The 21,797-nt window shown below is 51.6% G+C and overlaps 5 protein-coding genes across 5 annotated transcripts; 3 read left to right on the top strand and 2 right to left on the bottom strand.

Annotated features, from left to right (window-relative positions):
• Positions 1–3,400: 3,400 nt before the first annotated feature.
• Positions 3,401–4,576, bottom strand: J4E79_007012 (uncharacterized protein; the record flags this gene model as incomplete). Its single annotated transcript, XM_049355880.1, has 2 exons — positions 3,401–4,202; positions 4,254–4,576. The coding sequence occupies 2 exons, from the start codon at positions 4,574–4,576 to the stop codon at positions 3,401–3,403; spliced, it is 1,125 nt and encodes a 374-aa protein (XP_049209909.1).
• Positions 4,577–10,470: 5,894 nt separating this feature from the next.
• Positions 10,471–11,554, top strand: J4E79_007011 (uncharacterized protein; the record flags this gene model as incomplete). Its single annotated transcript, XM_049355879.1, has 2 exons — positions 10,471–10,624; positions 10,680–11,554. The coding sequence occupies 2 exons, from the start codon at positions 10,471–10,473 to the stop codon at positions 11,552–11,554; spliced, it is 1,029 nt and encodes a 342-aa protein (XP_049209908.1).
• Positions 11,555–11,763: 209 nt separating this feature from the next.
• Positions 11,764–13,323, bottom strand: J4E79_007010 (uncharacterized protein; the record flags this gene model as incomplete). The annotated part of the gene is made up of 4 exons (XM_049355878.1): positions 11,764–11,956; positions 12,019–12,978; positions 13,108–13,212; positions 13,265–13,323. The coding sequence occupies 4 exons, from the start codon at positions 13,321–13,323 to the stop codon at positions 11,764–11,766; spliced, it is 1,317 nt and encodes a 438-aa protein (XP_049209907.1).
• A 250-nt stretch (positions 13,324–13,573) lies between these two features.
• Positions 13,574–16,574, top strand: J4E79_007009 (uncharacterized protein; the record flags this gene model as incomplete). The annotated part of the gene is made up of 4 exons (XM_049355877.1): positions 13,574–14,357; positions 14,406–14,756; positions 14,806–14,892; positions 14,941–16,574. 4 exons carry the CDS (start codon positions 13,574–13,576, stop codon positions 16,572–16,574), a joined length of 2,856 nt encoding a protein of 951 aa, XP_049209906.1.
• An 828-nt stretch (positions 16,575–17,402) lies between these two features.
• J4E79_007008 (uncharacterized protein) lies at positions 17,403–19,166 on the top strand (the record flags this gene model as incomplete). Its single annotated transcript, XM_049355876.1, has 3 exons — positions 17,403–17,715; positions 17,763–17,933; positions 17,983–19,166. The coding sequence occupies 3 exons, from the start codon at positions 17,403–17,405 to the stop codon at positions 19,164–19,166; spliced, it is 1,668 nt and encodes a 555-aa protein (XP_049209905.1).
• Positions 19,167–21,797: the final 2,631 nt, after the last annotated feature.

Below are 21,797 nucleotides of genomic sequence, written 5' to 3'. Positions count from 1 at the left end.
GAGTTAGGTAGGCTCAAAGATCTGTGCCGGGTGTTATGGGAGACATGGCTTATGTGAACACTGTGTTTGTGACATCAGCGCCTGTGTTGAAGACTCATCTTGTGCGACGTTAAATTTAAGCTGATTCTAAGAGGTTTAGCTACACTCTGCTATGCAATACTAGGTAATCTCGGTCTGGGATTCAGGATGTAGGTAGTGGAGTCGCCAGCCAGCAGTGGAAGCTGTCACACCACCACGCTAATTGCACCGACTGACATCCGCTCTTCTTAGGAATCTATGCACTATCGGATATTCATCGCTGACCTGCGCAAGGGCTTCCTGGATTTAAGAGCGAACATCGCAGTACAAGTGTGCAACATCGCAGGTCGGTTTTGTTGAGTTAGTGCAGGTCAGCTGTCAAGGCATACACGACATATTTCAGTGCTCATAGTAGCATGGTCATGTCGAGACATGTATTGTTCCAAGCCTGCGATGATCAGAAAGCATACTTGATGTGGGTGCTATCGGCGTTAATTGTGTGTAGCAGGCTCGAGGGCGACTGGAAAGAGCCTTCTATACATGAACGTGGAGCTGCACGACGATCACGCCGAACTGTACGAAGGGAGAGCCTGATGCTGTAGGCGACGCGGATAATAACAAATCTTTCCGCCGCGGACCGGTCCACTTCTCTTATTCAGGCGCACATGGAAAACGGAGCATGGTCGCAGAGTCTGTCAGGAGCCCTGCGTACATCTATCGCACGCAAGCTGAAACTGAGTCGACTTTCATGCCTCGTGTGGGGCCTCAACGTCCGACTTCGAAGCCGCTCCCACAACCCATGCCTTCGTCGACAACTCTTCTATCGGACCGTCCACGACGCACCACGTAAGGCTATAAGTGCCGAAATTATGATGTCTGACAAGTCAATACATCCCGCAGATACTGACTTCGCTATCGCGTCCAGCATTTCTCCCCAGGGCACATCAGCCCTCAATCTCGGTTGCTCTTACGGCCTGCTGAGCCGAGCCGTTGGATAAATCCTGCCTCGAGACGCGCGGGCCATGCAACACCCATGTCGCGTCAGGCCAACCGCTCTGCGGCCCAGATACCTGTTCCTGCAGCTCGAGCCGAGCACGCGTTCATGCCTGCTCCTAAAGAGGCGTCTCGCTATACCGATAAAAACAAGGGGCCGCTGTCAAGACTTGTGGCAAAGAGTTGCAGAGCCTTCAGCTTAAATTTCTAGATTTCTAGATTCTAGAATAAGAGCGCTACTACTTAAACAAGCTAGTAGACTAAGTTGCCTATAATTAAGTAATACTAATCTCTTAGCTCTAATTTACTAATTCTTATCTACTTTACTTTACTTCTACTATTATAGTAGTTAATAGCCTTTTAAATTTAGTTATAGGTATACGTGTAAATAATTAGACGCTGTATATTTTTAAACTTATAAACTAAAGAAGTAGTGCTTATAAAAGTTATATAGCTTTAGTAAAAAGTATAAATTTATCTCTATCTTATTAGCTAAAGCTATATAATAAAGATATTAAACTAAGCTTATAATATAAAAACTATAGTTCTTTTAAAGTAAGAGCTTTATAATAAAGAGTAGAAGCTTAGTAAAAAAAGATATAGTAGTAGTAGTAATAGTAGTAGCTTAGCTATAGTAGTATATTTAAAGTTTATAAGATAAGGCTAGTAATTAAGTTTTTTTAAGTATAAGTTTAAAGCTAGATAGCTAGAGATAAGGTTTAGCAAAATATATTCTTATCTAATAAGCAGCTTTGCACGTAATCTTAATAGACTATAGAAAGAGTAAGCTTCAGGCGATGCGCCCGTGTACCCACACGTGGAAGGGGGACCTTCTCTTTCCATAACGTTCCTCCGTCATGTCAGTCGCGTGTCTTCCCGGGGAACGATGTTCTGGAAAATGGGGCCTTTTGTTGAGGAGGATGTGCAAAGGGAAGGAGTAGTGCAGATCCATTCCCACCATGCAATGTGAATGTGACCTGATTCCCTTGCTCCTGCAGCCGCGGAAGTGGAAACAATTCTTTTCGAAAGGTGGAGTCGAAAGACTGCATCGCATTGATGGGTTCTGGTCGCTGCTGCTGGGCGGAGAGAGGTGCGGAGTACGGAGGTGTCAGGAATCCCTCTGAAAATGGTATAGCGACCCAATGGCATGGTGAAGAATGGGGCGTAAGCACGGCATAACGCTCATTCGCTGTTATCGAGTAAAGTTCGCAAAATCTCGCGTGCGCATGTCACTACACGAAAGACTAGTCAAAGTCTGTCTTCAACACGACGTCGCTGATGGACCCGAGCAAGGGATCCATTATCAGGGAGGAAAGGATGTGCCTCCCATTACCACGTTTTCTGGGCTGTTTCTTTTTGCTCGGCGACGTCTTCCCTGACCCTGCCAAGATCGACATATCATATGCTTTGAATTTACCCATATTACCGGTACAAGCCAGGTCCCGGCCCGTTCAAAAGCGATCGCACAACGGCATTGGACGTTCAGCCGATCCATGCGGCAGCGGACGGGTGGAGGTACGCGAGGAGAAGTAAGGTTTTCGATGCGTTCGGCTCTTAGTTTATGTATTTTATTATAGGATAGCTATACTTGCTATATATGTGAGCTATGGCAGAGCTACTACCAAGAGAAGCGGGTCTTAAGTTCGCGTGGAAGGCAAGCGTGGGAGCCGACGAGCTTGTGGCATCGTGCGATGCTGAATCCGGTATATGCGAAAGATCGACTCCGTACAAGGGCGAGAAGATCGCCTGCAATGATGATACAGGGAATGATGGGTTGCACCGAGTTCCATTCCGTGCAACGAACAAATGTGTAAGAATACAGTAAGAAACGACCCGGAGAAAGGAACTACCACGGCCTTGGCCAGGCGACAAGACTGTTGCTGTTGCAGTGACAGACTGTCATCTGCATACACACCCATGTATTCTTTCATACAAGGCGACGTGTACTGAGGCGGGTGTAATGATGCCCAACCCCTCGTTCGCCTTTGGCGATGATTCAGCGATAGTCTGTGAGGAGGTCTTTGAACTCTATTATCAGCAGTACACCTAGTCAGAGATGCCAAGCTAGTGGTCTGACATGTAGTTCAGAGACAAAAAGGGAATGGCGTCCCTCATTGACATGAGAATGGCTGCGTTGAGGCTGATCCGTGACATGGTCTCGCGCAAAGACCGCGTATTTTCTGTCGCGACCCATGGCCATATGCCGGTGCATGGCCAAGTATGCTAGTCTCGCGACTGCAACTCGCTGAACCGGGAATCTCGATTCGGCTCGCGTGTGGTGAAGGGTAAATCAGACGGTTGATTTCATACCCACAGCATGAGCATCCAAGGTTCAGCACTAATATGATGTGATGGAGTGTGTAGCGAAAAAAAACTGTTGTATTCATGCTCAGATCTTAGATTCGTAGTCTGGAGGATGCAGTCCGAGTCCTCCTCTTGCCATGGATGATCTAGGATCCCAGTCGACATGGGTAGCCGCCCGTGATTGGGGTCTTGGAGTCGAAAAGCTGAGTGTCGGGCTCTTATAGTCGCGCTGAGTTTCTTTGTGGAAATGATCCGGGGTGTCCGATCGCTCGTTTCCCATAGCGTAGCTAGCGAGTCCAGGAGTACCATAGTATGCATCTGCTGTCGATTTCGGCTCGAAGTTCTTCATTTCGAAATGGCGTACATCTTCCTGGGGATTCCTGGCGTCCAAGGATACGAATTCGCGGTTCTTACTGAACTTGCTTCTGATCAAATCTCGCCAGCCGACCACCATGCTCCATCGGCTAAGCAGGAAGAACACTTGAAGACCGGCAATGGACAGCATCATCAAGATTGCTGTCACTGTAGATTGGTCGACAGCGAGGGATTGGCCGAGTGCGTAACATGGCTCTGGGCCTTCTTCGGCGTGTGTTACCAGACAAAAGACATACGGAAGGAATTTGTCGAGGTCCTCAGTGGCGTGCGATGTTACGGAGTTCAGCCAGATAAAAACGATAGAGAAGAAGATGACGTCCACGAGGATGAAGACCACGATCGTTATGCCGCGCCACTGCAGGTATAGGACTTTGCGAACACGCCGGTAAACAGCTCGTGCAGATCGGTTCCGTATGCTGGTCGTGTAAGAGGGGAGGCCAGCGCTGCTTTGTGTTTCGGTCTTGTCGTCGCTGAACATGTTCTGAAGATACACCTTGATACAGTATACGAAGCTGATAACGATGTTAGTAATGTCGTCTCATTGTCTCTCCTGAGTGACTTACGTTGCGACCTGGATGACCATAGCTGCACCTGCAATGGCCAACAAGGGACCCCAAAAGTCCTTCATTGAGTGCTCGGCATTGACGTGGCAGACGTCACCGAATCTGAACGAGACTCCAGTGATCGTGATAGTGATGGTGAAGAAAGTGGCCGCAACTGACCAGCCCAGACCTTGCGCCCAGTAGAAGAATTTCTGTCCTGGCGTGACGTCCCAGCAGATCTGAAGATGCATCGAGAGAGCGCGAATGAAGATCCAAACTGCCATCGACATGCCTCCAGAGATAAGGAAAGCACCGGAGAAAGCACACGTCAGACTTGAGTACATATCGTTTGGGGTGATCTCATCGTAGCACTGCTCTGGTTGAGCACCAAAGGGTATCACGAAGCCAAGCTAAAGTCGATCAGCAGATGCAGGATGGGTAGGCTGAAGTCAGACTTACTGCCATGAGAATTGCGGCTATGATGAGACAATAGCTGAGATAATGTCGACGAGTCTTTTCGGCCGGCAAGACCAAGTACGTGATGAGCAGGATGACCAGACAGATGAGACCAGCCACATTGAGCGCTTCAGCTGCGCGATAAGCGGTATTGAAACCTAGAAAAGTTTAGGAACGTGAATCTCAATGTGGGCTTTCCAGGTACCTACTTTCTGGGTACAGGAAGTCTGTCAGAGGACAGGGCAAGCAGCAGATAATATCACTGCCCGGTGTAACTGGCGCACAAAACCTTCCAGCAAGAACTATGAATGTCAGCAACTGTATGAAAGCTAAATGAGAGCACTTACAGCCATCGAATCCAAATTTCGACACATCATAGAAAGGCGGCGGGCATTGTCCCCGCAACAGTGTGGTGTTGGCCATGTCGAATTTTCTTACTCTTCTCACCAAACGAACCGAAGCGTTCAGTTAATATGCAGCATGAGAGTCCTTCCAGCGGTGATCCCCACTCTTGTCCGAAGTGCGATGTAACAGGGTTATAGGCAGTACGTGGACCCTACCGGCAAGACTGTCTCTGAGCTTCAGTCAAGCGCGGACGTGGGCTGGTATAGGATGGCTTCTTGGAAGACAATGCCGTGTAGATGAAACTGGTGACAGTATAGGCAGTGTCAGGCGGAACGGATGTCGCAGATGAGAAAACGAAACGATTGTGGAGTGAGTTGGTTGCCGTTAGCTCGAACGCGGAGAGTGAATAAGGTTTTGGTCGGATTAAGGGCGCGTAGGGCCGAGCAGATGCAAAAAGAACGACGGGACGTTTTGGCAGAAGTAAGAAAAGCCGTCACGGCATGAGAGCGAAGCCGCAGTGATGCAGGAAGACGGCCTGGTCTTGAATGTGGCTCCTGGTTGGGCGGCCTGGGGGTAGGTCAAGTGGGTGCGGCGATCCAAAGGGGAACGGACCATCTTCACCCCTGCAGGTACACTTCTCCCCTGGTTTAGCGCGGCCTCACCCCCAGAAGCTTAGTGGCCAAGACATGCGAGGACGGCTAGGATTCGTAGCAGAGGGCGGGTCTGCAGACATGGATTACGGTTGGGTTCAGGAACAGGGCTCGCATGCGCAAGGACACTGGCTCGAAGGAGCCGAAGGCAGCACGGTCAGCTCGCATGTCTTTTCCCAGCTCGTGCATCGTGATTCGCGACAATGGACAAAGGGCTTCCCACACCGAAGCGCGACAGCATCCAAGACGGCATCCACGGGCGTCTAGCAAAGATCTTTGCGGCGTAGTAGCTCGCAGAGGTTGGGATTAAAAATCACCCCTTCCAACAGGATCCTTTTGTGGAGAGGCCCAAATCATCGGTTCTGGTGGTGTTGCGATGGAGTCGAGACTCGACAGGCTGGCTGCAGGATTGGCTTTCCAGCCACCACGGATCTGCGAGATTGCTGCTGACTGAACGCCCAGCACTGATGCTATCGCGAGCCTTCTCGTACAGAACTGTCTGGCGCGTCCAATTGACTATCGGCAACGACCCTCCGAGAACCGTTGAGGAAATCAATAGCTCGCTACAAGTGGTCCCGGGTCATCGTTCACAATCCCTAGCGGTTCATCACTGACGTCCGGTGGCGGGAAGCCCAACTGCTCCTCGATCCACTTGGTCACCATGAAGAGTGGCCATCGATCGAGGTCTCCTGCTGTGGACCTGTGAACTATTCAGCTTGCTTGTGCCTGCTCTGCCGGTTGGAGTAAGCAAAAAACGCGCGGGAAGCACGAACTGTCCCATAAATCTCCGGTCTGACACCTGCGATGAGAGCCTCGATCGTAAGCTGCACCAACCAGGCTCCGGTGAGCACTGGGTGGCGTAGTCAGCTCTGCAACGTCCGGCGGTTTCGAGCACTCTTTCCCGCGTTAGCGCCGCTTGGTGGGGTTCCCCAACAAACGCGTGCCGACGCGTAAAAACTTCTCGTTGTTTTGATCGGGTCACGATACTGACTCAATTAGGACAGGCTTCGTCATTGTGATGCTGCGCCGCTGACTTGCTTGTGGACACGAGTTTGTGTTGTCCGAACGTTGGATGAGGTCTGTCCACGGGTGGCAGGTCGGCACGTGTCCTGACCCTGTCTAGGTATGACGCACGAACCGACCATCCCAACTCGTTCCCAAACCATCTCTGGATGTCTCAAGTATAGCATTCTCTCGCAGTGACCTGCTCTTGATGCACCCTCATCGCGCAATGACTTCTGGCTTTTTCAACTGGCTTGTGAGAAGGGCGCTATGCCTCAGAAACAGTGTGGTCCGTCTGAGGTAGCGAGACGGAGAACGCGCATTAGCCCTGCACTGTGCCTGCAGAAGCCCCTTCGCCTTCTTAGGCATCGTTCGGACTGGAGACGCACAAAACTCTGATTGGCGGACATTTCAGCAGACTTCTTCTTGGTACATGTTGGCCCGTACTCACGAACCACCGCTTGAAAGGCAAGATGAACCCGAGCCGCTGTCGTGCCGTTTGGATTCGTGGGGAAGGGAGGAGCTGGAGCAAGTTCAAACGGTTCGGTCGTCTTGGTTCCGCCACTCTATATGTGCCTAGGCTCACGAAACCCGCGTAGAAGTATCTATCCCAACATACTAATCATTAGCCTTCCACCCTGCAAGGAGACCGTCGTCGCCCGAAGTCACCAACTGCCTGGTTCAGACTACTCTGTCTCGTATAACCCAAGGACCTGGCTTGCCACGTCTGATCTACCGCGAGCTACTCATCCCATGGTTCTGCAGAACGCTAAGGGACGCTACAATCACTTCACACCATCCGCAGCCTGCACGAGCAAGTACTTGCGACCCAAATAGAACCCAAAGAACGCCTCGTTTGTGGGTCAGTATGCGTAGAGGCGGTAAACCATCGCGATTGGGGAGCTGGTCCGAACTAGAACGTCACAATCCTTCGAAGCTTCTGAGAGTAGTCGGCCCGTAGTCAGATCAGTACATGTGTCTCGGCCCTGGACATATTGTGACTACACGTCTACACTTCGGTAGGTTACATAACAAGACGCCCTTGAACTGCGTACTCTGATACTCGTATCACGGCCTGCCAGGCCTGCGGCTGATGTCTCAGAATCACTCGGCAGGCGGAGTAGTCGTTCTCCGCATGAACCAAGGAACGTACCCTGAGAGCGGCAGCCTTACCAGCCGTGTTTCCAAGCACTCGATGCCAGCATGCAAAGGATAAAATATGATTGGCATCCGTTGGGCGTTATCGATGTCCGCACACAATTGTGATAGCCTTCCTACCTACCTCATGCAAGGGAAAAACTGAACACCCTAGAGCCTACATTGACGTAGGCCCACCTACTTTGCATATTTTCATCTTGATGTAGGCTCCACGGTGTTCAGTTTTTCCCTTCTATGTGGTGTTCAGGGAAAGGCATCTCGACAAGCGACTACTATGACTTAGGAACAAGACGGCATTGAGCCGTCGATATCTCATCTCGATAATACGATCAGCTCGCCATAAGTACGCCATACCTCGAAGCGACGCACGAACCCGTGTTTACTATGCATTACATCCAGCCCTATAAGCTCGTGTCGATGAACCCGTCAAGCCTTATCGCCATATGCGATCTTTTATACCTAGGTAGACAGCAATCCATCGACATACTAGCTATATCTATGAGTGGCATGTAGGTCATCCCGTTTCCCCCTCCACATTACGACCCTTTCCAAGGGTCTCGAACTTGGACCCCAAGAAGCCGTCTTCCAATGCAACCCGCGATATGGTGGCGGGTATGGCGTTTGTTAACGGGCGTGGCTGTCATTTTGGGATAGTTGTCCGGACTGGGATATTGGAACTTCGAGCCACGAGCCGCATTGCCTTCGCTTATGCTTGCGATGTGGTTATAATGAACATATGCTATTGCTCGACAACTACATGATGGCTTGGAGAATGTAATCATCTGGTATTCAGCTATTAGTAACGTGGATAGGTCCAGTAGTGGCGAGGAGTAGAGATGAGTAGAGATTTACCCGACAGTTTAGTACGTAACGTACTGCTGGCGTCAGATCCTTCGTTCCATTCACCTACACTACCTAGGTACCGAGGGCTTGGGTGAGCGCATACACGGGACGTTCACTAGGATGACAAGCCAATCGATTGAAAAATATCAGGGTGTGGAAAGATCGGTGTGCTGAAGTGACCTCCCGTGTTGCCGAAAAAGCAAGTGCTGGTCCACTGGAAGGGTCTCGACGCTCCGGGACGGCACGCCTTGTTGATACAATTGGCAAAATTGACGCTACCGGATGTCATTGGGTCTCTCGGAGCATTTTCGAGAGGAAAAGCAAGAAGGCACTGTGATGTAGCTCGCGTGAGATCGTCCGCTTTCATTTTTCAAGTACAACGACCTTTGGTAATGCCAATCATGTGGTTACTGTCACTGTCACTCTGCACTAACAAATGTGGCAAGATTTTACAAGAAATGTTACATCTAAACGTATGAACAGATACGAACATTAGGGAGTTTTGTGTACATTGAGCTTCCTCTGACCCCGACAAACCCCCAAGAATCAAACGACACTTTATAGCTTTTTGGTCTTCTTTACATCGACTACAGTGCGAAACCCAACACCTCGTTTATCAGGGACATACATAGATACAAAGAGAACAGTTCTCTAATTCAGACATAGCCTAACATTTCTTCAGTTCCCCAGAGTTTTCTAACAATGACTCGGACTTGCGTGGGTAGCCTGCTACGTGTGACTAGGCATACGTTACAGTTGCTTCCAGGAAATTCCAGCATACCAATCGATGGCCGTAAAGCAAAGCCGTAGGTGTATGCCAAAACGCGCCACGGAGAATTTCCAAAAGTGTGGTGATACAAGATGAAGCCAGAAGATTCGTTACTCGCGAACAGGTTGGATGCGAACACGCTGCATTTCAAAGTGTCGCAAAGAACCAAGAGCCGAGGAAAATTGAGTGAGATGGGCCGTAGACACGTCGATGGTCGTCAGAGGGAACGGGCAGGGTTCTTCAGTAGCCCTTTCCAGTCCCACCCATGATACGGTCCTTTGTAGATTTCTGCTTGGACTCCTTGGGCTTGTATACGGCATTGGATTCATTCGCAGCAATCTCAGCTTCGAGCTTCTGCTGAGCCTCGTGGAGTTTGCGTTGGCGACTAGCCTCCCACTGCTCAATGTCCGCCTGGGTGAGGGTGATTGTGGTGGGGGTGCGTCGGAGCATAGCGATAATGTATGGCCGTGGAATTGAGAAAGTGGAATGATATGCGGATGCGCTTGAAGTAGCACGGAATAGGTCCGTATAGAAGACTGTGTCTCAAGGAGAGGCAGACGGAAGTGATGATGTGTGTTTGTTGTTGATGTTGTGCCGGTTTCAAGTGATGCGCCGTTGAGGCAGACTGCAGTTGAGGTGGAATGCAACAGTGTGTTTAAAGAACGACTACAGTTTGTGTATAGGAGCCCAAAAGAGTGGCGACCGAAGAGTCGGGTTGCAGGTGGTGTAGATGAGTTGCGATGAAAGGGTCGAGGGTGTCGTTGAATTGGAGTTACAGTCACGCGCACGCGACACGAAGAACGTGTTTTCAAAACAAAGCTTAGCTCTTTTGAGACGAGATGACTGGAGTACAGTGAATGTGTCGCGGAACTGTCACTGCGCCCTTTGTCGGCGGAGTGAGAGCGGAGCACGTGGTGCGGAGGCTCAGCGGGCAAGATCCCTGTCTGCCAAGACATCGCGATCTTGAACTTTTGGAGTTTGGAGTGGCAGTGCCGAATGCAGCCATCCACACAGCATGGCTCAGCGACACATGTGCCCTTCGATGGGCGCTTTGAGGCGCTCATTGGCAGCGGATATATCAAAACTGCCCAAGTGCTCAGTGAGGACACTCCACAGCACCGCGAAGAGACTGGAAGAGCAACCCAGCGACGCAGCATCTCCAGCCCACCGTACGCCTTGAAGACGCTCAATGCCCCTGTCAAGTCAATGCTGATACATGTTCAGCGCCAAATACCCGCAAAGCCCGGCAAGCGACGGCGCTCAAGCAAATCACCTCGCTCCAAAATCGCCGCATCCAGCCCGGCGCACTCGCACGAGGCTCTTTCCCCAGCGGCCAAACGGCACGACGAAGTCCGGGCTCGCCTTCTTCTCAAGCCAGCAAGGACGGCTTCATCCCCGAAAGCAACGCCCCCGCCGATGCGCAGCCAGACGCGAACCCCCGCTTCGCCCGCAACACAGCGCGCCCGACGACGACCCGCGGCTCCACCCCTCCCCAGGGCCAGATGGTCCGCGCCCCCTCCACCCTGCGTATAACCCGTGAAAAGGTTGATGGCCCTGCTCGCGGGCCTGGCGGTCCACGAGGACCCAACCTCCGTGGGCCCAATCTGCGTGGCCGAGAAGGCGGTAGACCAGGACCAGGTGGAAAAGGCCGCGCTGGTGCGGCAGGCAACAAGGGCAGTGGAGGAGGCCCTAAGAAGCGCGAGAGGAAAGCCGGCGGCGACGAAAGGATGGGCACCAAACTCGCCGACATCAGGCTTGGCGATACTGTCTCGGATAGCATGAAGCAACAGCTCCTGCGCCTGCAAAGGAAGGAGTGGGATCGCGTGGCTTATGAGCCCAAGTACGCTAAGGGCAGTTTTGCGGCCAACGAGCTGATATACGCTGGACGGGAGCTGTTCAGGGGCGAGGCGCCACCAGTCAAGATTTGGGGGCCTTTGGAGAGGAGGATTGGCGTCGTGGGCATGTTTGGAGCCGAGGCAACGCTGAAGGTTCGCAGGGTGCTTGATGGAGATGCCGAGCCGTTTGGGCAGGAGACACTTGAGGAGGAGGGACCAATCGAGGTCAGTGGTGCAGAAAAGAAGCAGGCGGCTGTACAATAAAGGGCCATGGATATCTGTATTGTAGCTGTACATTTACGGACACTAAAGGCACATGATAGCATACCGTGCGATTGTCACTTTCGTGGCATGGCTTCGATTTACATGTTGTGCAGCATATTTACGTTGCTCTGACGGGCGCGATATGTCCCGCAGGATCATTCCGCCGGCTTTCCCCTATCAGGTAGCTCAATGCGACTGGGTCCCGATACCTACTTGGATGCCCACACGACCTTGTACTTGAACTGGGTGGGGAAGCTTCTATCCGTGATGAGCAGCTCCTCTCCCTCTTCCACCAGGTCGACCATCTTCTTCTCTAGATTGGGTCGGGTCTGTTCTTCGAGACCTGCGAGCTGCATGTAGAGTGATTTCTCGCCTGTACGAATGGAAGGCTTCTTGAGTTGACTGGGTAGGTCAGTATACTGTAGACAGAGTTGGGGATATGAGATCAGGACTGGTGTACATACGCTTCTGGTCGCTCTGCCAGTCCCTCAATGAACTCCTGCAGCGTGATACCGGGAAGAATTTGGAGAGGACGAGCAATGTTACCAGCGCCACAGACGGGACAGTCATCTTTCTTCTGGTGCTCAAATGTATATGTGTAGACGGAGTCATCGCCAGTATACATCATGTAGTTGTCTGTACCAGGGAAACCCATGAAAGGAGCCGTGTTTGTCGCCACCTTAAACGCCTCATTGCAGCAACTGGCTGCTACAATGGCGTTCGTACTCGCGATGGCCGGAATAATGTTCTTAACGACACCTTGCGTCATGCTGTAGGTAACACCTTCGATGTTGAACTCCTTGGCACGAGTGGAAGCCTTGTTGAACAGCCAGGTGATGTGCTCCGGGTCGTCGGTGTCGAGAGTTATATCTTTGCGCTCCTCGTCCCAGGCGATGATATGCGCCCATTCGATACAATGTTGTGGTTGACGTGGAATAGTAGCAAGTGTGCAAAGAGGGACTGCCGCGCGAGGAGCGTGCATATCCAGTTGGCACTCGATGCATGAGGTCATGGTTGGGAAGATGACACGTGCTTGGCCCTTGAAACCCTCTGTTCCTCCGTCGATTAACGGCTTCATCGAATCCGGGTCATTCTCATCCACCATCCCCACCAAAGTTGCGTTGATCCATCGTCTCGCTTCTATGGAATCCAGACCGCATACGATGAGACCGAATTGCATGTAGTAGCTTTCGTCCTTGTCCTGGATTTTGCCACAGTAGGGAGTGATCTTGACGCCCTTGACACGCTTCTCGACGAAAGCAGCAGCTGTTTCGGCCTTGTATTTTCCCACATCCGAGGCGCGGAATAGGAATTGTCGGTTCAGGTTGCTGACGTCAATGGTGTCCATATCGATAACGTGAATGTCTTTGAATCCGGATAGGGCAAGATTCTTGAGGATTTCGCATCCTAGACCACCAGCTCCGCTTAACAATAGTTAGTAAAGATGCGACATGAGGGGCGGTCGTGCATTGTCATCGTATTGATGCAAACGTACATCACACTGCATATGGTTAGCTATGACTTCTTGCGTTTCGGAAACGTGGTGTTCCTACAGAACTTTGAGATTACTCAGATACTCGATAACTTGTTCGCCGGCCATGAAAGCTTCATCATCTGTGAATGGGCCCTTGCGAGTAAGGAAGTTGTCCAGGTACTTCCTATTGCATGCTATCAGTCAAGAGCTCTGACCTTTCTCATTATCCAGCTTACCATCTCGCCCGCGGGCTGCTTGTCGAGGCCGCACTCATGTTGTCGATACTGACGGCCATCCTGTAGAAATGTGTTGAGAATGATTGTTGGCAGCGTCAAGGGCAGCAAACGGTGGTTGTAGGCATCAGAGCGTAGATGGTCTGCCAAGGCGCTAGTCTGTGGGCCCTCGCATGGGGAAGGAAACACCGATTGGGTAAGGTCCACTAAGCGTCTGCCTTTCGCATTGATCACGAATAGAGCAGGAACAACGACCCGCGTTTCCGTTCCATTGGTGTGGGTACACACGCCTGAATACCTTTTCTAAACGCCATGGCCGACTTTCTCACGGCCGTATCCACCAGAAAAGTCAAAAAGGAAGAATCTCTCATCCAGGAAGTCAAAAGCTTGAGCATACATGAAGATGTAGTTTCCATCAACTCCACAGAATCGGCACTTGAGGCACTCAAGAACCAACCCAGCCGCAACACCGTGAATGCCGTTCTGAGCTATCTTACCAGAGAAGGTTTCAGCCTCCTACTACCAGAACCACTAAACGCAAGCATCGCGCATCAACTCATCAACGACAGCATTCCGAACTACTGGAGAACTATCAAGGACGCCGACGAAGTCTCAAAGCTCGAGAAAATACTCCGAAACCCAACATGTCTTGGACATCTTAACACGAGGCTTCGTTCGCTAGTTGCAGATAGTCACCAAAAGAAGGCACCTGGCGAAGCGAGAAACACAGCTGAGCACATTGCGGATGGTCTCCAAGTCTTGAGTCTGGTGTTAAGCCGCGACGAAACATCCCATCTCGTGTTGCAAGACGTTCTAGCGTTTGCGAAGAACCCGACACAGAGACAACTCATCTGGAGAGAGTACATCACGCAGGTCGCTTCCGGCCGATTACTATCAATGGCAGCGGAGGCCGAAGATGTGCTTAAAAAGACTGATGAGGCCCACCAAGACGCAAATTGGGTCGCGGATGGCAAGCAGTATGCAGCGTGGCTGGGACGCAACATCGCCGTGTCGCTGGAGCGCAACTCAAATAACGAGGAGTATCTTGCTGCCATTGTTGAGTTATGTTCGAAATCGCTAGGATTGGGTTACACTGGTACGTCAAAACTCTGTCGAGGTCTGTTGCTACATACTGACAATACAGATCATATCATGAGCGCCCTTGTCTCGACATTAATTGGTAGCGGGGCCATTGAGCGCCTGACCATTCTTTTGTCCCAGATGAAAACGTTCGAGCAACGGAAGTATCTCAACGCTATACTCGCACTCGTGGCCAAGAAGTATTTCTCTACGGAAACTGTTAGCAAAGACGACGCCCCCGTTGCAACTTCTGTCAACATGTCATCTGCCGCCGCTCTGTTTCACATGCTCATCAAGGACAATGACGTCCTAAAAGAGCAGCTCGTGACATCACTTACGCGGTCAACGATTCCTGCGCTTAATGACTCCCTATCAGCCAGGCGAAGTATTCTAGCTGCTTTGGCCAAAGACGAGGGTCCGTGATCATCATACGCCCATTGATAGTCAAGACTGACGATATTTAGACAAGCTATATACTCTTCTGGAGGGTCTCATAAAGATGTTCGGCGATTCAGTATACATCAGGCACACGCCTGTGGTGCAACAAGAAGGTATATCGTATTTACACTCTATCGCTATACCTTGCTAATATATTCTAGCTCTCGCTCAGACCCTAGCGATCTGCAGTGGCTACGTAAAGCGTTCCCAGCCCATGTTCCTCACCATGATGGCAAAGTCAACCCATCACGTCAATGGCATGTCAAATCGCATAGGAGCGGCATCTACAAGGGCTCGCTTTCTAGGTATCGCAGTTGGTGTTGCCATCTCGAAGATGGTCGACAAACCGGAACTTCAGCTTAAGTTCGAGCTGGAGGGTAGCGAGGCAGAAGAAGCAAGCTGGTATCAACGCCTTACTGAGGTCAACGATAAGATTGGAGAAGTCACGAATCTTGCCACTAAACAGGATACCGTGGCGAAAACGAAGAGAGTCCAGTCGAAGCCTAAGCCGCCTCCTAAGGTATCCAAAGCTTCTGGAATTACCGAGATACAAGGCCCAAGAGTTGTAGAAGTCATGTCTGACTCCGAGGATGAGGATGCAGACCTGATGGTATACGAGAAGCCAGACTCTGACCCAGAAGACGATACAGACGATGCAACGGCTATAAACCGTAACAAGCCCACCGCGCCCGTCTACATCCGAGACCTAATAGCAGGGCTGCGTGATCAAGAAAACTACGATCGCCACGAACTCGCTTTAGCCACAGCAGCATCATTGATTCGCCGAAAAGCGAACTTTGGAACTGAAGTCGTCGATCATCTCGAAGAACTAGCCACTTTGCTCACGGGATTGCAAGACAACTCGGAGCTTGAAGGTTTCGCGCAGCAGCGGCAACAAGCCTTGATTGCTGTTCTCCTCGCGAAACCAGCGCAGATGGCACAATGGTTCGCTCGATCTTTCTTCTCAGGTGACTACAGTCTACAGCAACGCATCGCCATGCTCACTACTCTTGGCCTCGGGGCGCGTGAGTTGGCGGGCATGAAGGACACATCGACCGACGATTTGGTACCTGCAAAGCCGGACTTCCCTAGCAAGCAGCTTCCGCCACACCTCCACAAAATGTATGCTGAGGAGAACAAGGCGCCTACCGTGGCCAAGATCTCAAGCAGCATGGTGCGTGAGATGCTATCGCCTATGGCTAGTCAAGCAGCCGATCAGCTCAGCGGCCCCAACATACTCAAAGTCCGAACTTTCTCTTCGCGCATGGAAGTCGAGAAGAAGCGACACAAGCCAATACCCAACGCGCTCGCGCAAATTGTGGCAGATAACTTCTTCTTCCCGCTCACGGGCCGTTGGTGGCTGCAGATCCGCGCGAACAGCGACTCGATATATGCGTCTACTCATCTTCTCCCTCCCTTTCTGCAGACTTTGTCATTGTTGCTCAACGCCTCAGGCCCGAACACGCTCGCGTTGCCGCAGATGACGCGCGAGTATTGGGATCTGCTACTGTCGGTGCGCGGGCTGGCGAGTAAGGATAAGAATATCCTGAACGCGGTTTTATTCGGCTTTCTGATGTTGTTGGAGACGAACGAGAATAAGGAGCGAGTGGCTACGGAGCAAGGCAAGGAGCTTATGGAGACGCAGGCCTGGGTGAGGATGGTCTTCGAGGGTCTGGGGGCGGGGAGCAAGGAGGACGAGAGGGTGCGCGTGTTGGCTGCTGGCGTGGTCGTTCGTTGCCAGGAGGTGATTGAGAAATACCAGAGGAGGTTGGCGGGCGAACTGATGAATTATTAGCGCGTGGGTAAAGTTGGCCAAACACTACCTGGAAATTTCAAAAATTTGGCCAGACTGCTACCTGGGCTCAAGATGATGACCGAACGTTAGATATACGTAGGGTAGAAAGATACATCTTCTTGGGAACTGTTGACCTGGTCTGACACAATACCATGGATGCAGCAAATCGATGCGAAGATCTTCTTCCTCAAGACACTGCATAGAGCAATGTCATCAATGAAAAAGCAACACAGATGTGTGACCAGCAAAAATTGCCCCGCCGAGATTCCCGAAGGAAGCTCGTGAGAACCCAGTACCGCGTTGTGCAATGCAGACCAGGCGCTCAGATTAACCTAATCTTTGAGCTAGGTAATCGCAAGAAGGTCTAAGATTGTTAGCAGGTGTACTTCGTAAACGTAAGGGGGTGGTTAGGGAATACGAACAAGTATTCAGAGCTTGGGAGGGACGGGGGCAGCGCAGTATAAGTAGCCGGTTGGTCTTGGCACGCTAAAAATCACGTGAACAGACACAGACGCTTTATAGACGCTTTATCCTCGCTTAACGGCTAGACTCCGGCGCTGAGTGGTGTCCGAGCTGTGAAGTTCTCTCACCTTGATCTTCTTCTCTGCTTGTCATTGCATGCCATGACAGGCATGTTCCAGAGAAAGGTAAGTTCAGCGCTCTCAATTTATACACACCCTTTCCTATGATGATCCAAAACAACCTTAGAACCGTTGCGAATGACGCCCTCGGGCGGTTGACTTCACCATACCCTTCACTGAACCACCCTTTATCGCAACTTGTTACAGAGCATTGTCAGCGACTTGTAGCTAACAAGACAAAGGAACCATGAGCCGCCCAGTCCTCAACTTTCTCCGCCCATACCTACACCAGGCTAGTCGCTCCGTTAAACCGGAACATGCTCGAGCGTACCTCGCTGTTCAGCGGCGCTTTGCTCAGAGCCTAGCCGCCGATGCGTACACCGGCGCGCATGACGTCGAGAAGCAGAAGCGCCTGGAGCACTTGGGCAAGGTAAAGCCGTTGGGCGACTACCATCCCAGGTTGGTTCACGCTGCGGATGCTCAGAACTTGTCGATACGCGACTTCAACTCCAAGTACGATGGCATCCAGGAGACGAAGGAGGAGCTTGTGTCTGTGTTTGGTAGGGTGCACCACCCATGAGCACCAGTCTGGTTCTGACAATGTCAGGAAGGGTGCGCTCAGTGCGGCTGCTCGGCTCCAAGTTGATGTTCCTCGATATCGAACGCGACACCCAGCGATTGCAGGCCATGGTAGAGCTCAAGAAGCTCACGCCGCAAGACCACTTGGATGAGAGCTTCAAGAGTTTCAAGAAAGTCGCCAGAATTGGCGATTGGGTGTGTAAGTAGATAAATCATTTAGCTTCAGATCAGACTCTGATTCCGTATAGCTATCAAAGGCAACCCTACGAAGACATCTACTGGACAACTCTCTGTTCTTGCTCTTGATGTACCTCAAATGCTCGCGCCATGCCTTCACCACCTCCCAGAGAGGATTGACGATGCCGAGACACTTGCCCGACGACCGCACATCCACGCGCTCACGAGCGACGAGCCTGGCGATGTTCTTCGATTGCGAGCGCTGATCTACGACTACGTGCGCACATACTTTATACAAAGTGGGTTTCTGGAAGTGGAGACTCCCATGTTCGATGTCAACGCTGGAGGTGCTATTGCGCGACCCTTCGAGACTGTCGCAAATGAAGTGTCCAACACCCCTGTACGGCTTAGGATAGCACCTGAGCTCAACCTCAAGCGGTTGATTGTTGGGGGGCAAGACAAGATCTTCGAGATCGGACGCGCCTTCAGGAACGAGGGTGTCGACAACACGCATAACCCAGAGTTCTCGACTTGCGAGTTCTACGAAGTTGGCGCGACCCTACCCACTGTCGTCGCCAGGACGGAGCAACTGGTACACGGACTCCATACTGCGATCGAGTCGCTCAGGCCGACGTACTTCCCTACCCTAGCGGCGCCGGAAGACATCGACTTCGCACAGCCCTTCGCTCAGCTTCCCTTCATACCCACCATCGAGCAAGCCTGCAGTCGCAAACTGCCTGATTTGTTATCCCCGAACGCTTCCAAGGAGCTGCTTCAGCTGTTTGACGACCTTGAACTCACCGTTCCGCCCAACCCCACACTTCCACGTCTTCTCGATACCCTCGCTGAGATATACATCGAGCCGCTCTGCAAGAACCCTACTTTCATCACTCAGCACCCTGAAGCGCTCTCTCCACTCTCAAAGTCGTATCTTGACGAGGCTACTGGACAACGCGTTGCATCTCGCGTGGAAATGTTTATCCATGGCCGCGAATACGTCAACGCATACGAAGAGGAAAATTCTCCGTTTGAACAGCGTCGCAAGTTCATGCAGCAGCGTGAGTTCCACCCCGAGGGTGAAGGCGCGATTGACGAAAGTTATCTCGAGGCGCTGGAGTGGGGTATGCCTCCCACCGGTGGCTGGGGTTGTGGGTTGGATAGATTGGTCATGCTGTTCGCCAGCAAGAAGAGGATAGCAGACGTGCTGCCTTTTGGTACATTGCGAAACGTTGTTAGCATTTCCAAGACGAAGTGAAGTGCTTCGCTCTTCAATAGAGGAACTATTCGTGCAGCTTTCTCCCACCACTGAGATGACAGGAATCGTGACGCTTGCCGCCTGCCGCTTACATTCTGCTATGCTCTTCTTGGTAGACTGTGTGCAATTTCATGTGTGTCTACACTTGTATATTATAATGTGTTTGATATAACGTTGCTCTTTTGCAGGTGTCTGATGCGAGACCAATTGTTCAGCTTCGCAATTCGGGAGCCTGGTACGCTTAGACCCGAACATAGGGCACACGCAACCCACGCGTACCCACAATCGCACATCGTCCCACGCCATTGAACAATCCGATGGATGCAGGAAACTCCCAAGGGTTGTGTCGTGGTGCTCCATCGTTACAGTGGTTGAGGGACGCCCTCAACTATAGCCAGCTGCCGTCAGCATGGCTTGAGGCGTTGTTTCAGGCGCCCAGCAGCCCGCGGCTGCAGTCAACAGGCACCCGCTCCTTCAGACGCTCGCCCTTTACGCTTGCCTCACAAACTTCGCGTAGTCTGCTACTTACAAAGTCATGTTCTGCTTCTGTTGATCATTCTCATTGAGATCTTCCCCGAAGGTTCCCGTTTTCTGGGGTAATGCGCGTTGCGCATAGCGCGTACTGTACAACAACGCCCCGTGTTGATTAACATGTTTTGGGATGGGGCGAAATCTTGCAGATCTTCCTATACTTGAAGACGTCAGCCCTACTCCTACTGCGCTGCCCATCCCAAGACGTCAGCTCAGCAGGAAATACCATGTCGTCGCCGATTCCTAATCCCCAATGGCATGGCTGGGAGACACATCGGCGCGAGCAGTCGCCGCCGCAACAGTCAGTGTACCCATACAACCGATACTCGCAAGCCTCTTCCCCCGACCACTCATACTATGGACACTATGCACCTGCCCCAGGATCATATATACAGCCACACTACAGCGAAAATGCGCCAGTGCCTTTTATCGCAGAGCTGCCAGCGCCCTTGCCTCCAGCTCCACCAACTACGACGTCTGAAGAGCAATTGAAGCGAGATGAGCTGCTCGCGCATAGGATGCAGCATTTGGAGGTGGAAGGGGTTCGAAAGAGATCGCTTAGTGCAGTAAGCCAACATGAACGCCCTGCCAGTATGATGCCGCCCAGCTCCCAGCGTCTGTCACCACTCCTACATCAACAGCGATCTGCGCAGGCTTTGCGGTTACATTCAAAAAGCGTTTCATCCTTTGTCGACCAGAGACCAGTAAACATGGCGCCAGTGACCACCCAGCTTGCGCCTCTACCTCTGGTGCATCAACACTCTGCACAATCGCTTCGACCTCATTCGAGAAGTGTGGGAGCGGCCGCCGAACCATGGAGTCCTGGATCGTTCGAACAAGCGCGAGATCCAAATCTGTTCAGCACCTTACCGGAAGTGGTTGTAGAGCAGCATCCGGATAAAGATCTCGAGCCATCTCTTGAAAATCTACCAATTCCAGTCTTGCTGGATCAACAGCCCATGGAACGGCTACAACAGCCTATTAGACGCCCATCCATCGCATTAGAATCAATGTCGTTGCCAGGGTATCTCGAGCAGTACCGTCAAGCACCGTATCCGCCTCAGTGGAGCCTTCCGCCCAGTGTTTCTACACTACATGCTTACCAGGAAAGCAAACGGTCATCCGGATCCAGCTGGCTGGACACGCCAGAGTCGTGTGCATGGCGAACCATACGCCCCTCTGAACATGCACGTACTCCTATTCCACCGGCGTTTACATTCAAGTTCAAAAGCACGACTGGCAGCTTCCGTAGTCCCAAATTCTCGTGGACAATGACATGCCCCGAGGAGCTGACAGAGTCAGGAAAGAAGGTATCGAAATCACAGCAGACCGCATGGTCTTACGAATTAAAGCTGGACCCCAGGACCAATTTACGAAAGTCGGAAGTCTTACTCCAAGGTGGCCCAAACGCAAGATCCATTCTGACAACTTATGTGCATGCGCTCAATTACGACTCACTGCGCTTCATCGGTCCAGACGGACGTGCATATATGTGGGTCACAAGCACCAAGGTTTCCTCCATTCACGGTTCGCGATACGACACGCTGAGACATGCGCTCTTCGCCGCGATAGGGAACAATCCCGATCCGCTGTATGGTGGTATAGTGGCAGATCACTGCTTCTGGGACGGACATGTCGATGCAAGCGGAGGTTATGTCCCTGATGAATCTGTCTACATACGTCAGACGACTGTGGACCCTGCACTTGTCGTAGCGACGTTGCAGGTGATGAAAGAATGGGAAAAGCATACACTCAGACAAGAGAAAAGGAAGAACTACAAAGCCTTTTCTGCAGCTGAAGAAGAAGCCCGGAGATGTGAACTTGGAGCCTCCAGCTATTGGCAAACGTGAGAGGTCTTACAACACCGGGCGCGCAAAGCCAAGCCTAATTCATCAACATCTGGCATCACCAAATTGATGGAGTTTTACTAAGAAGTTACCGCGGCGCGTCAGCGTTGGAAGACTTTCCCAGACATGTGCTTGGCCCCAGCCTCGTATTATACTTCATCTGCGCTGGCGTGCAAATACCTCGCACAGAATTGTTGAGTGGTATGCGACTGTGGCTGCCTTGAACTGGAGGCTTTACCGGATGTGAAAGGAA

This window comes from Alternaria viburni (genome assembly GCF_023758015.1).
Source record: "Alternaria viburni strain BMP 2772 chromosome Unknown scaffold_14, whole genome shotgun sequence".
NCBI classification, from domain to species: Eukaryota; Fungi; Ascomycota; class Dothideomycetes; order Pleosporales; family Pleosporaceae; genus Alternaria; species Alternaria viburni.
The sequence above is the reverse complement of the archived record's forward strand: the minus strand, read 5'-3'. Positions and strand labels throughout refer to the sequence as shown.